The 14543-nt window shown below is 39.5% G+C and overlaps 1 protein-coding gene across 3 annotated transcripts; it reads left to right on the top strand.

The window, feature by feature from the left end:
* The first annotated feature begins 393 nt into the window (after positions 1-393).
* On the top strand, positions 394-13903 carry LOC146705326 (uncharacterized). Of its 3 annotated transcripts, none has more exons than XR_014921336.1 (12): positions 394-648; positions 2658-2856; positions 3842-4043; positions 4133-4301; positions 5416-5509; positions 5651-5686; positions 7127-7180; positions 7353-7480; positions 7836-7968; positions 9030-9100; positions 9715-10018; positions 12952-13903. XR_014921336.1 is itself a non-coding variant. In XM_085462974.1 (11 exons), the coding sequence occupies exons 2-11, from the start codon at positions 2661-2663 to the stop codon at positions 9943-9945; spliced, it is 1314 nt and encodes a 437-aa protein (XP_085319100.1). In that variant the 5' UTR covers positions 394-648; positions 2658-2660; the 3' UTR covers positions 9946-13903. The 3 variants fall into 3 exon arrangements, 1 of the variants encoding a protein (XP_085319100.1); XR_014921335.1 differs by having other exon boundaries at positions 10268-13903; XM_085462974.1 differs by having other exon boundaries at positions 9715-13903.
* Positions 13904-14543: the final 640 nt, after the last annotated feature.

Below are 14543 nucleotides of genomic sequence, written 5' to 3'. Positions count from 1 at the left end.
CGTACACCTCAGGATTTTCCTCAAGTGATTTTGAAGTAAAACTTCAGTATATAAGGAAGTGAGAGCACAGCATGTAGATTTGCCCAACTTAAATGCATTCTTTGTTTCACTTTTCTGAAGAAACAAAACAAAAACATTGTGTTGCTGTGTCACAGTTCAGCAGAACTTACAAGCTGCTGCATGCACAGTCATGTCCTTCAATGTTTGGACAGAGATTACCAGAGTAATCAGCAGTCAGTGACAGTTTTACTGAAGAATCTATTGTTTATAAAGAGAGAGTTTAAAAAAAGCAGTCTCACAGGTTCCTACAGGTTTCTGTGAAGTTTTTCTCGCTGTAAAATGAGCCAACAGGTTTTTCTGTTGCAGCGTGTTTACCGTCTTCAGCACACGCCCTGCTGCTCTTCACAGACACTGCAGCATATTTTCAGCTGAGAGACTCAAACACAGGCTTTGTGTTGTTTTCCTCTCTGGTTTTAAATCTGTTAAACGCAGAGTTTAAACTAAATTTTCTTTTTAGAAGAAGCTTCCTGCTGCTTTGTGGGACCTCCAGCTGTTGCACTCTGCATTGACCTGACCCTGACACGTGTGACTGTGCAGTGATTCATTGTCTGAACTGGTTTAGCCGTTGGGTGTGAAAATCTGCCGGAGGTAAGAAACTCTTTAAGATTCATGTTTCACGTTAACTTTGCTGTCAGGACACAGGCATGAAAAAGTTTTACATGCTTACAGCCTGATGAACAGTTCAAAATTATATCAGATCCATCTGTATGTATGCACGCATTTAAATAGTAATCAAACAGTAGGTAAAGCATATTTGAGTGTATTGAACATCATATTTGGTTTTACATGCATCAGCTCTGCATAACATTGATTCTGCAGGTGATGAAGTTGGAGCAGATTTTATTATTTATAAAATCTCAGTATCTCAATTCTTGTCATCATATTCATTCGTATTACTAACAAAGTAAATGCCATAACCTTTATAACATGTTACTGGATAATCCCACAAAGAGAGCATCAAATGTGAAAAATATCTTATTTCTGCTCAGATGAGAAGTGATGAAGATCCTGTTTAGAGCAGTTTGTAAGTGCACCCCTGTATTAACATGCACATGCAGGAACACTAAGGAAAAGCAAGCAGATGTCATTTAGCTTCCAGCAATGCCATCAGTGAGATCATTACTGATTTTTTACTGCAGGAGTCAATACATGTAAAACCATATTAAAAAAACAAACACAAATACATTTATTCCCAGACTCATTGCCTCTGACAGTGATACCACTGTGGGCTAAAACAAGGCGGTGGAAAATCTGCATACTGATGACTTTAACTTGTGAGATGATCGGGGTAAAAGGAGCATCTTGAAGAAGCTGAGTGGTTCAGAAGTAAAGACGTGCAGGCGATCAGCTCTGTGTGAGCAAATTCGCTCTGAATGACAAAACTACGGATTGTTATGACATCATCTTTTTGTTATAACCTCAGAAAGATTCAGAGACTTTTGAGTGTCGGTTGTGTTCAGGCAGCGCTGCATTAAACTCTCACTTGACTTTGAGGAGGACTTTTGAGGAGGTATTAACCTGGCAAACTTACTTTCAAAAAGTCACAAAATCCTCAAGACTGGTGTGTAGCACAGATGCTTTCATTTATTTATTTTATTGTATTTATTCATGCACATATTCCATTATGAAGTCTAATCAGAATGAGATTAATATAAAATATAAATCAGCTAATAAATTGTTGTGTGGTTTAGCTTCAGTGAATTAGCTCCAGCTGTGTTGTACACTTTAACTACTCAACAATGATATATAATTGAATTATTTTCATGAATAATATTTGTACTTACTTAAGTAAAATGTACTTTTACAGAATGTACATAAATATAGTATTATTACTTTTATATAAGTAAAGGATTTAGGTAACTACAGATATAACCACAAAGCATTACAACTTAGCACACCTGTCACACAGCAGCTACAATCACTGTGTGTAATGTAGTAATAGGAGCCTTTAGATTTCCAAAGCATGATGCAACAGCTGTTTATCAGACACTAGTTCAGACCAATGAGCTACTTACCAAATGACAGCCTGTCACATCCTGCTCTCCAGTCCACTCCACAGTCTGTCTGTTCAGAGGACCCAAACATTATCTGGATGAAATATTACAGTGGAGCCTGAACCCACAGGGAGCTGAGTAATCTGGTGTCCATCAAAGTGACCCCGTCCTGCCTTAGGTTCTGCCTCCAACTGTCAAAAGTAAATGTAGTCGTGCGAGCAGGATTTCTCTCCAAATGCAGAGAGCGTGAAACTGTAGAGAAATGTATTTGCGCCAGCGAAATGAAATTATTTGCTTGGATTATCTTTTTGCTTGTGCATTTGTTATGACATATAATTCGTAGCAATGCATCAGGGAGGGCACCTGGTATGAAAATCTGCACCAACCATACAGACACCCGCTGAGTGTTTTAATCTCAGTTTCCCTGTTAATTCTTATTTGTTGATTATATTTTAACTGAGTCATCTGCTTTGACTGATGCATCTAAACCTGCCAAATAACTAGAAACTACTTTCCTCAAGATCTTCCTGTGCCATAAATGTAGAAAAAAAAAATGGAAATCTTCTGTGCTGACGTACAGAAATGTTATTCTTGTTTCCACAGAAGATGTTTGCTGCTGAAGCCAAAGCATTTGTCCAGACGCTGGGAGGAACAGACCTCATCTCTAATGATAACTTAAACTGTAAAATGGATCTGCTGACTCTGGTCAAAGTCACTGAGGGAATTTTTTGGCCGGTACAGAAGTACAAAGTGATACACTATAGCCTGCCCGAGCTCACCGAGGAAGAAAACTTCTCTCCAGGTACGTTATCAAGAAACAAGGCGTTACTGAGTAACCATGGTTCTATGAAGGAAGGTCAACAGGTTCACCTGGTGAGCTGTTTAGGAGACAGTTTAAAATTTACCCTCCATTGCCCCTGGTACTGGGAGCAAGAGGGCAAAGTTCCCGTTTAATCGTCTGTAACATGGACTTGGTAATAAAAGTCCCGGTGTTCCGGCATACCATCCCATCATACATAATTTATGCACATTAATTCACACAATAATTCCAGCATAAATTTAAGTAGGATTGTTTACCACTTAACTTTACCTATCAAAGTATACTTGTAGTTCATATTCACAAAGATAGGATGGTTTGCAAGTTTCATCACAATGTGACAAAAATTCACCAAACCAGCCACAAAAGAAGATCATAATATTTTTGATAATCGACAATCAATAACATGAAAATCGGGCTTACCGTGCTCGTTATTTCCAATGTGTAAACATCCATTTGGCTCTACAGAATGTTTCCTTCCTTACTCCATCTTCCACAATGCCTCAGAGACGTTTCCGTTAAAAATCACCATTCTCTGCCCAGTTACAGACATTTGATTGTTACAGGGCAAGTGTTGTAATTTAGGGTCATGTGTATTTTTCACCTTGTAATTTCTAATTAGTGGAACTGACATGAACAATGCCACATTGCTGTGATTCATTTGGCTGAAACAATTCAAAAGAGATGTCAATCATGCAAATTGGCCAAAAGAAGCCGAAGCCACAGCCCCTCAGAATGTAAAGTGAAAACACATATTTCCAGATCTTGATTATCCACAGTAAAAAAAGACCCAGCGCTGTAAAGCCTTGAATAAAAGGTTTCTAAGCCCACTAACCCTGCCACTCATGAACCTGTGTCTCCTAAACAGTTCACCCTCACTGAGCTGACCTGCATGACAGCATGCTGACCTCATATGAAACAGAAAAAAATGAAACCGAGTATGAAAAATGATGCTCCATTCTCCTGCCAGATTACACCGAGGAAGTCTTGGTAGAAGACTTTAGGATCACTACAGAGAAGAGTGGGAGTGGAGGTATAGGTGGAGAATGCAGTAATGTGGGTGAAGCTTATATTAATGCCAGCACTAGTTCTGTGGATGGACTGGTTCAGCCCGTCAGCATGATGACAAAGAAGGCCAATGTTAAAACTGTGGTGAGCAGATTCAAGGGCAGGTACGTCTGTCTTTTTGATTATTTATTTATTTGTGTATTTTCAAAATAAAAGCCAATTTTTCCTCTGTGTTGGATCCTTTTAAATCCAGGAAAATACACAAGGATACCTTGAACCTGCTGGGACTGAAAGAGAAGGATAAACTGATGTTTGTCTCTCAAATAGTTTACAACTCCAGTCCTGTCAAAATTATTAGAAAGTCTACGACTGATGGCTCCATTTTCACTTCTTATGTAAAGATGCTGAGTGTCTTTGCAAAGGTGAGTGAGTGAATTCAGCGGTCTGCAGGGACAAGAGTATCTGTTTCTGATCTTCACATACAGGAACCCATAGACTGTTTTAGGGCAAACCAAGACCTTGTAGGAGTCATTTCAGGGCCACTGTAAGGAGACAAACCTGCTAGGTGGGGCACTAAGGTAGTTTATTTGAAATTCAACAACCATGAACAGCAGACTTCTCTGACTGTTATAATCAGTACATAATATGCCAATGTTTTTGGTTTATTTACAGACATAGTGTTTGAAGCCTTTATCCATGTCTCATGTGTAAAGAGAGTTGGACACTTATCCTGTCACCCCAATGTTCCTTCAGGCTCAGTGAAGAAATGCAGACTAAACAAGGCTTAAAGCCTGGTACTGAACTTAAACCGTGGCTGGAGGTGTTATTTATCCTGGGTGGCACTGCAGGTCTGAACTTGTCCAGATAATATCTGGTGGAGCTGATTGTAAGAAGACACAGCTCACTGTGACTGGACATTAAACAAGCTTTAACCTGCAGGTTTGGTGGCATGTGAGAACAGTGCAGGTAGTAGTAAAAGAGTGACATAGGCATGAGTGACAAAGAGCGATAAATACAACTTTCTACTGTTAAAGTGACCATGTGGGAACACTGAACATATAGCAACGATTTTGAAATGAGACCACTGATTCAAAACCTAAACAGAATTAAACTGAAACTAGAGTTAATTGATTTATTGAGAAGTATTTCTAGAAGTAACAGTTATCAGGCAATGTTTAGTTGTCTTTGATAAACGCATTTGTATGATCGGATCTAATCTTTAAGTGACATTTTGGTGCACACTCGATAAACTTGGTGGGGTAATGCACCAATACGTTGTTTGTCAACCGCCAATAAACACTGAGCAGAAGGAGAAATCATTTGCAAATAGTCAAAATAGTTGTTACTTACTATAACTCCAGTTCTCTGAGTATATCTGTGGTTCGTGTGGGGTTGCCTGCTGTGGATCTGTTGCTGTCAGCAGCTCCAGAACTCTCAAAGTCATAGTAAAGATTCTCTGACCTTGTCTCCCTCTCGTTGTGATTGTAAAGATGTATTATTGGTCTAAATAATAATAATAATATTGTATTTCTTCAGGGGAGCAGTAAGGCGGAGACAAGCTTCACTGTGCCAGCAAAATCCATCTTTGCTTATAGCCTGGTGGAGATAAAGATAGAGAATGAGAAACTGAGTAAGAGCACAACACTGTGTTTAATGTGTGTGTGTGTGTGTGTGTGTGTGTGTGTGTGTGTGTGTGTGTGTGTGTGTGTGTGTGTGTGTGTGTCGGTGTGTCGGTGTCACTGAGTAGTCTTTCTCTTTTTCTCTCATTTAGAGATCTCATGTGAGCCATGGACTCGTAGTTTACTCGGTAGGTCACTGGGTGTCTGAACTTCTCTTCTTTTGCAAATTTGAAAACATTTTTTTGATGTCATATTTGTATTCACAGTCGCACTCACAGTTACTCAATGTTACTAAGAGAAAAACACTGTATCAAACTGTAAACCAAAGACGACGGAGCATCGAGCTTTCACTTTAGACTGCTGAGTTTATTCAGAGTTTATTTATTCAGCATCAGAGTTAAAATCAGACACTTTCCAGATTGAAATGCTTACATCAGTAAAAAAGTCCTTATGCTGTTTCTCTCTTTGTCATAAATCCCTCCTTTTCCTGTTCAGGTGAACATTTCAACATTTCAACCAACCACGATTAGACCTATGCTTAGTGTCATCCTCATTGGACTATGAGCTTTGTTTTTTTGGGGTTGTTTTTTTTTTTTAGGTTCCACACCAAAAATAATTATGAATAGCCAAAAAACTTCACAGACAGACACAAAGGTGCTCACATTTCATTATCCCAGGAGAGAGTGCTCTCTACACAGAGTCTCTACCTTCAGAGTTTTACTTTCTGCAGATACAATTTGCAGGAAATAACCAGCAAACATTTTAATGTTGAAAACCAACTGACTGTCTTTCAGTGTCTTTTTGAACGGTACCTAGAGGTCTTTTTTGACGTTCCAGCAGGAGGTAGCTAGTGTGGAAAAATTGCTTGAATGGTGTTATTGAAGAAGAAGAAATTAAAAATACTGTCAAGAACTTCTCTGGATGCATTGTGCTTAGTATAAAGTTTGATGGAGCGAGTATTATGGTATTCGGCTGTTTTTCAGCAGCAGGGCCTGGCACCTTAGTTCCAGGGAAAGGAAGTGTTAGTGCGTCAACATAACAAGACATCTTGGAAAACTTCCTACTACCAACTTTGTAGAAACAATTTGGGGACAGCCCCCTCCCGTTCCAACATAAATGCGCACAGTAGGTCCATAAAGACATGGATCAGTTAGTCCGGTATGGAAGAACTTGACTGGCCTGCACAGAGTTCTGATGTCAACACGATAGAAAACATTTTGGAAGAATTAGAGCAGAGTCTGTGTGTCAGACGTTCTTATTGAAAACCCCTGTCTGACTTCACAAATGTGCTTCTGGAAGAATGGGCAAAAATTCCCATAAACACTTTTAAACCTGTTGAAAGGCTGAGAAGAGTTGAGAGCTTTTTTATCTGTAAAGGGTGAGTCGACATCATAATAAACCCAGTGGATTAACAATGGGATGTCACATGCGTGTCATGTCAGACGAGTGACTTTTGGCAATAAAGTGTAGTTATCAGTTGAATATCAGTAGGAAAAAAAAACTAAGAATAAACAGAGTCGGTCTGTCCAGACTTTTATTGTAAAATGTGTGTTTGTCTGTGGTTCAGTTTTGTAAGAGTAAAGACTTTCAGAGTTTCTGGTGATAATCACTTTGAGATCTGTTTCCAGATTGGCTCCTTTGTGATGACGTAAGCAATCCAACTGTGAAAAAAGTAAAAGAAGGTAAGTGTGTGTTTAAATCTGCTGAGCTCTTCACAGTTCTGAAATAATCCGCTTGTTATCTTTAGAGATTTAAGACCTGCTGTTTAACAAACTGCTGGTTCCAGCACAAACTCTGTTTTCATGTACTGACAGTGTGGTCAGCTCATTGCTGCTGTTTCTTTGTTTGCTGCAGAACTAGAGATGAAGGAAGCTCTACTGCAGCCGCTGGCAGATCTTCCTGAGTCGACCCGTTGTGATCTGCTAAAAACACTCAGCAAGCTCGTAGAGGATGGAGACAATCTCTCTCTGCTGGATAAAACAGTAAGGAGAATATTTACAAAAAGCTCCTCATCAGGTTTCATCTCTCACTGACGTCTTTATCAGTTAATGCAATGGTGGAAACTTCTCTCTCTTACAGGCAGATGGACAGCAGGCCTGTCTTATTTTTTATTTGTTTATCTGAACAAAGAACAGACCTGCTGATTGTATTTGTGATCTTAAATCAAGCACAGCTTTAGTTCAGGTACACCACGCTGCCAAGCTGTGTGTCACTTTCCTCCCATCTGGAAGCTGCTCTGTAGCCCACCCCCAGCTCTTGCTTTCTACAAATGTATGCTCCAGAACAAGACTATTAACAATAATATTAATAATAATCACAATCCTCTGCTCCTCTCAGCTGGATCATTGCAGTAATGGAGTGTTTGAGTGTGAGTCTGAGGCTGTCTCTTCCTTCATGGACCTTCTCAATGTCTCAAACATCTCCACAAGTGAGCAGAATGCTGTTCATATGTTGGTCAGCGCTCTGCACAGTAAGTCAGATTCAAAGATTCAAAGTGTTTATTGTCATCTATACAAAGAAAAGCATTTCTCTGTGCAATGAAATTCTTTCTTTGCTGTCCACACACAGATGCCCAGTTAGTATATACAAATAGAAATAGAACAGATAAAATACAAATAGTATAAATAAATAAATGAAGACAAAATTTAAGAGTGAAATAAATGTGTGTGCAAAAGAGCTATGAGCTTAATATGCAAGATGACCTGATGTGCAAAAAATAGTATTACTGTTGAAATAGGTCAGCTGCTCAAGAATCTGATAGCAGTGGGGAAGAAGGAGTTGTTGAATTGGGATGTTGTGGATTTCACACTTCTAAACCTTCGTCTCGAGGGCAAAAGTGTGAACAGACCGTGTTGGGTGTGTGTGGGGTCTTTGAGGATGGAGGCAGCTCTCCTTTAGACTCTGCGATGGTAGATACTCTGCAGAGAGGGCAGTGGAGTCCTAATGATATTCTCGGCAGTTGTTATCACTGTCAGCAGGTGTTTGTGGTCCATAGCAGTAGTGCTGCCGTACCATGCAGAGATGCAGCTGGTCAGTGTGCTCTCCATAACGCAGCTGTAGAACCTGCTGAGGATCTTGGCTGACATACCAAATTTCCTCAGCCTCCTTAGGAAATACAGCCATTGACCAGCTGTGTGGTGTTCAGTGTCCAGGTGAGGTCCTCACTGATGTAGACGCCCAGGTACCTAAAGCTGCTCACCCTCTCCACTTCAAGTCCCCTAGCTTGAAGCCCCGGATAAACTTCAAGTTAGGAGACTTGAAGTGGAGAGGGTGAGCAGCTTTAGGTACCTGGTCACTGAACCCAGTCAGATGACCTGCTCTGAGACATTTATCCCATCCAGTAACATGTAGATCCTCCACATCAGGTGTGGTATGTGAGCAGGAGGTGGTGGAGCTGAGATAAAGCTGCTCAGGTGTTATTTGGGAGTGTGTGAGAGCTCAGCTCACAGTTTTATTGACACATCTGAAGAAAAGTGTTTCAGTTCGTCACATCGTCATCAAACTTTGTCTTTCTTCTTCATGTTTGTGCAGCTCTGCCAGATGAAGTGCCCCCACTTCTGACCTGCTGCAGTCCAGACACTCTGAGAGTGCTCAATCAGCTGGTGGGTCCATTCACTCATTCATCTGCATTCATCTACATGCTCCTCTCAACAGCTGCCAGTCTCATCACACCTTATCCTACAGACTCAGCACACTGAACATGTGTAATCTGACACCTTAAAGCAGCGGTCCCCAACCTTTTTTGCGCCACGGACCGGTTTATGCCCGACAATATTTTCATGGACCGCCCTTTAAGGTGTCGCGGATAAATACGATAAAATAAAACTAGTACCGGTACCGAAATTTTTTTTTATTCATAACACACGTGAAAAGACCCAGGAAAACCGAGTAAACGATAAAAACGATAACAAAATAACGCTGAAAACCGATAAAAACCCTGAAACTATACATTTCACACCTGAGCCTCAACTCTCGCGGCCCGGTACCAAATGACTCACAGACCGGTACCGGTCCGAGGCCCGGGGGTTGTGGACCGTTGCCTTAAAACATCGTCTATCATGTTTTTATGATGAAGAATAAAACTAAAACTAAACAGAAAATCCCACACGTGTAAAAGCACATCAACAGCAGCTCCGCCCACTATCAGCAGCCTGTGGGCGGAGTCTTCCTCATGTTTGAATCTGATCTGAGAACAGCTCCCTCTCTGCTTCTCCAGGTGGATGGTCTGAAGGACGGTCGGGCCAAACTGCCAGAGTCCCTGCCCGTCCCCCTGCAGGAGGGAGGGGAGCTCCGCTGGGCGGCCGAGTTCATCTGTTTGAACGATCAGAAGCTGAAAGAGTTGAGTGACGGCTGGGACCGGCCCGAGCTGCCCCCAGAGGTTCTGCTGGAGGTTCTGTGCCTCGCTGTGCAGGGACTCAGCCTGATGCAGCCCACAACAAACCCTTAATGTCAGCTGCTGTGATCTTTGTTAATGTGCTTTTACAGCAGCCGATGCTTGTGATGGTTCAGTGTCCAGTCAGGTGAATACAGCATAGTTTTGATGTCCATGGTTGATTCAACAATTGGTGAACTTTATTTCAATGTCTCACTCTGATTTTGTTTCTTGTATAACTCTGTCATCTTTCAAAGAGACAAAAAGACAAAAATAACCAACAGAATTCACATTTTATTAAAGTAACATACTTTTATTAAGTTATTTACATTATTGTTATAGTTTATGTCATGGTTCCTGTAATTTGATGGTTTTCTTGGATTCTTTGTGTTTGCAGACCCCACTTTAATCATCTGGTCTCCAACCTCTTCGTGTTCATTTTGAGGTTTTTTTTAACAAGTTCTTTATAAATACTTTTTAAATTCCTGGTTATTAAAGGTTTGAAATTATGTGAGGGAACAAGTGGAACAGTTTTTCTATTAGAATGAAAAAAGAATGTTTAAAAACATGAATGATGATGCATGATTAAGGCTGGAAATAAAGTTAATACTTAGAGAATAGTTGTAATTTTGGGGGCAAGTCAGAAAATCATACACACTGTATGGAACATATAACAATTAGAATGAGCTGTCTACCTATATCATTTTTAGGAAAATCTCATCTTAAATTCTGTAATCCTAAAGTGTATATGCTAAACGCTGATCTAAAATGGGATTGTGCTAATGAGAGCTTAATGTCATGCTCAGAGGTAAAAACAGGGTCAACAATGTAAATGATATAATACAGTGATGAGGTGTTACACCCTCTGTAACCCCTACTTGCCTTGTACTGAGTCTGAGCGTCTGGGTGTTGTTGAGGCATAATTGCTAATTATCTGCACCAGATGAGGTGTGGCGGGTGGCATGTCTGGGGAGAGTTTGGGGGATGTTACTTCTAGCCTTGAAAGAAGGTTGTTATTTTTGATTGGATGTTATTTGGTCATTTAAACTAAAAACCAAGGTTTCTGCAAAGTTTGGTATCAGTATCCACTTCATGTTGCAGGTTCATGTCCAGATCCAATGATGAAGTAATATAGTAAATATATGTTTGGCTCGATGAACATGCACGAAACATTTTATCAGAATGATGAATCATTTAATTTTTGCTGGTTTCAGCATAAAACACATCTGATAAGAAGCCTCAATAATGTCACATACTTAAACTTAGGTTGGGCCAGGAGTGATTGACCTGATGATCTTAACGCTCAGCGAGGAGTGTACATATTGAGAAGATCAGTGAGATAACTGACTGGGTGCAATATTATTCTGAATTTTGAAAGGGAGTAGCCAAATTTTAAACTGACCGCAATATTTGATAGGTAACCAATTTAATCAACAAGAGCTGGAGTGATAGAATCAATTTTTCCAGCTCTGGCAAGAAGGTGAGCCGCAGGATTCTGACAGTTGTAGCCTTTGAAGAGAGACAGATTGGAGACTACAGTAAAGAGAATTGCAATAGTCACACCTGGAGGTCACAAAAGCATGGATCAGTTTTTCAAAGTCTCCTGTATTGTATATAACGCTTAGCTTTAGAAATCTGGCATAGTTGAAATAAGCTAGATTTAACTACAGATGACACTTTTTTGGGCTTAAAGGAGCTATCCAAATAGATGCCCAGGTTATTTATAGAATCAGAGAGAGAGTTAACAAGGGGCCCCAATAGGGCAACAAGCTGTTCTTGAAGAATATAGAATAGAATAGAATAGAATTCAACTTTATTGTCACTGCACATGTCACAAGTACAAGTGCAACCCAGAGTAAAATCTGTTTTACTAGAATTTAGTAATTTCCTGCACTTATTTCCTGCTAATGAACGCATCACAAATGCATGACTCCAACCACATAACTTTGCTCAGCCAATAGGTTAATTGGCTGCTGCCGGTCCAAACAATTTGATTTTGATTTTTGATTTGACCGATAGTTGTTGAATAACAAATGTTGTGAAGCTATATATTATGTGTATCCGGTTGTTCAGTCTGACGTCACTAGCCGTGTCTGGGTCTAAACTCCGCTGCAGGTCCATATATCAAACGATCACTATGGCATTACTGAGAGTTGAAAAACTGTCTAAAGTCTTTCATCTTTAATAAAATGATCAGCGATCTGCTCTACCAGGTGTAACAATTGAGTTTAACATTCAGGCATCCATGAAAACGGAATTTATGACATTTAATGGAGTTAGAAGTTAGCAGGGAGTTAGCTCGCTAGCTTCTATCTAAATACAATATAGCATGTCCTCACTGCGGGGTTTTGGAAACAAATTAAAACGTACAGCTCTGCTATCACTTCCAGCATAAATGAAGACAGAAAACTAAACAGCAGTGACGTTTGTAGGGTTACTGAAGTTTGGCTAGCTGGTATATAATGATGTGCTACGTGACCGCTAGCGACACAGCTATGTTAGCATAATATAAACAAGCTAACTTTTTTCCCCACTCGATAAAAGTTAACGTGAGTGTTCTCGGTGGTCAGGAACAAATGTAATCGCATGGCAGGATGCTGTAAAAGGACCAAACTTCAGCCAGGAGAACAACTGAGATAATCCATCCACAATACGAAGTTAGTCATTCATATACTGCTGCATGGGCTGGGCTGTAGTTACATCCTAAGGTTTTAAAAACTGAGCTTAAATAAATGATTAGCGGTAATAAAAGCCGAGGGAGGTTAACAGTGATCACTGACTGTTTTAGGAGCTTTTTAAGATCAAATAGAAGAAAATACATAACATTAAACATGTTAACAACACAAAAGCCATATTAAACGCAGACTACTTTAGACCCGGAAGTAGGATTCGTCGCGTCATCACTGAACAACCGGATAGCAGTTGAAATGTTTTAGTTAAATCCTTATTGGTTAAATATACTGTTTGTTTATCTATTTATAAGTTGTGTAAACAGGAATAACTTAATGTATTTTAGCTTAACTGGCTGACATTTTTGTATTATTCTTGTGATTTCTTATTGGCCTTGTTTATTTAATGCAGGTCAGGTGAACCTTTTGGGGTATGGAAAAGGATGGCGAGCCAATGAACGGCTAGGAGCAGGAATCATTCTGCATTGAAGCTTTCACTGGTTGGGTAGGAAGCGATCAAAGACGACGCTCTGTCCCCATTTTCCGAATACACTGATTTCCACAATCATACACACCATTCCCCCCGTTTATGGACAATAGCGCTTGGACATCTCTCATGGCCAATATGACAAAGAAATCACATATTTGCTTCAAAGGGGTTAAGTGTTCTAAAATCATGAAATCACGAAAACTAGCTTAATTGTTTTTTGACATAGTAAAAAACAACATGTATCACTTTAGATTTTAAGCTAATTGGGCTGAAGGGTGTCTTGTTTCGATTGGTAAACAGTTCTTAGCAAATGTATTTGTCCGCTCCTCAATGAAAGTTTTATCCCAAATATTGACAGTGTTGATAATTAAAGGAATCCTTTTTGGGTTTTCTGTAATGGTTAACTGAGCAGTATATGCAGGCTATTTAAATAAAATAATATTTTTACTGCAAAAATATTATTGATGTTTTATCCACAATTTTTTTTATTTACATTTTTACAAAATAGTCGGAAAAATAGTCAAGCATATTATTGTGCCTTGAGGCAATTGCTGTTGTGATTTGGTGATATATAAATATAATAAAATAAAACTGAACTCAGTTATTATTATTATCTTTATTAAGATGCCAATTTAGAGTTATTTACTTGCTTACTTGATTGATTTCTGATTTCTCAGTGTGCCGGCTTAATTTTGGGTAAAGAAACATTAATTCAGTTTGTCAATTGCCTAATAAAAAAACAACAATTATTGTGTTAAAAAGCTTTTGGCATGTTTCTAAAATATTTGTATTTTCATGCATTTACGACGGGTGGTCTAATAAATTTGCTCACTCCCGCACTTCAGGCAGGCGATCTTGCATGTTTATGCATTTACAGTGGCTTGAAAAAGTATTTGAACTTTCCCACATTTTGTCACATTACAGCCACAACCATGAATCAATTTTATTGGAATTCCACGTGAAAGACCAACACAAAGTGGTGTACACGTGAGAAGTGGAACGAAAATCATACATGATTCCAAACATTTTTCCAAACATTCCAAACAAATAAATAACTGAAAAGTGGGGTGTGTGTAATTATTCAGCCCCCTTTGGTCTGAGTGCAGTCAGTTCTCCATAGACATTGCCTGATGAGTGCTAATGACTAAATAGAGTGCACCTGTGTGTGATCTAATGTCAGTATAAATACAGCTGCTCCATGATGACCTCAGAGGTTGTCTAAGTCAGGGATAAAGTTATTGAGAAATTTAAAGCAGGCTTAGGCTACAAAAAGATTTCCCAAGGCTTGAACATCCCACGGAGCACTGTTCAAGCGATCATTCAGAAATGAAAGGAGTATGGCACAACTGTAAACCTACCAAGACGAGGCCGTCCACCTAAACTCACAGGCCGAACAAGGAGAGGGGTACAAGTGTGTGTGTACCTAACCTAATAACACACCTAATTGTGTGTCCACCACCCTAATTTACGAATAAATTCTTTACAAATCCTACCATGTGAATTCATGGATTTTT

This window comes from Copadichromis virginalis, linkage group LG7 (assembly GCF_057382275.1).
Source record: "Copadichromis virginalis isolate Kocher_CV1m ecotype Utaka linkage group LG7, C_Virginalis_male_GT1.1, whole genome shotgun sequence".
In the NCBI taxonomy this organism is placed as follows: domain Eukaryota; kingdom Metazoa; phylum Chordata; class Actinopteri; order Cichliformes; family Cichlidae; genus Copadichromis; species Copadichromis virginalis.
This window is presented reverse-complemented; position numbering and strand designations above follow the sequence as displayed.

Coding starts and splice junctions, on each gene's coding strand:
- LOC146705326 (XM_085462974.1), top strand. CDS start 2,661: ATGTTTGCTGCTGAAGCCAAAGCATTTGTCCAGACGCTGGGAGGAACA. Junction 2,857..3,841: donor GGAAGAAAACTTCTCTCCAG/GTACGTTATCAA, acceptor TTCTCCTGCCAG/ATTACACCGAGGAAGTCTTG. Junction 7,181..7,352: donor TGTGAAAAAAGTAAAAGAAG/GTAAGTGTGTGT, acceptor TGTTTGCTGCAG/AACTAGAGATGAAGGAAGCT.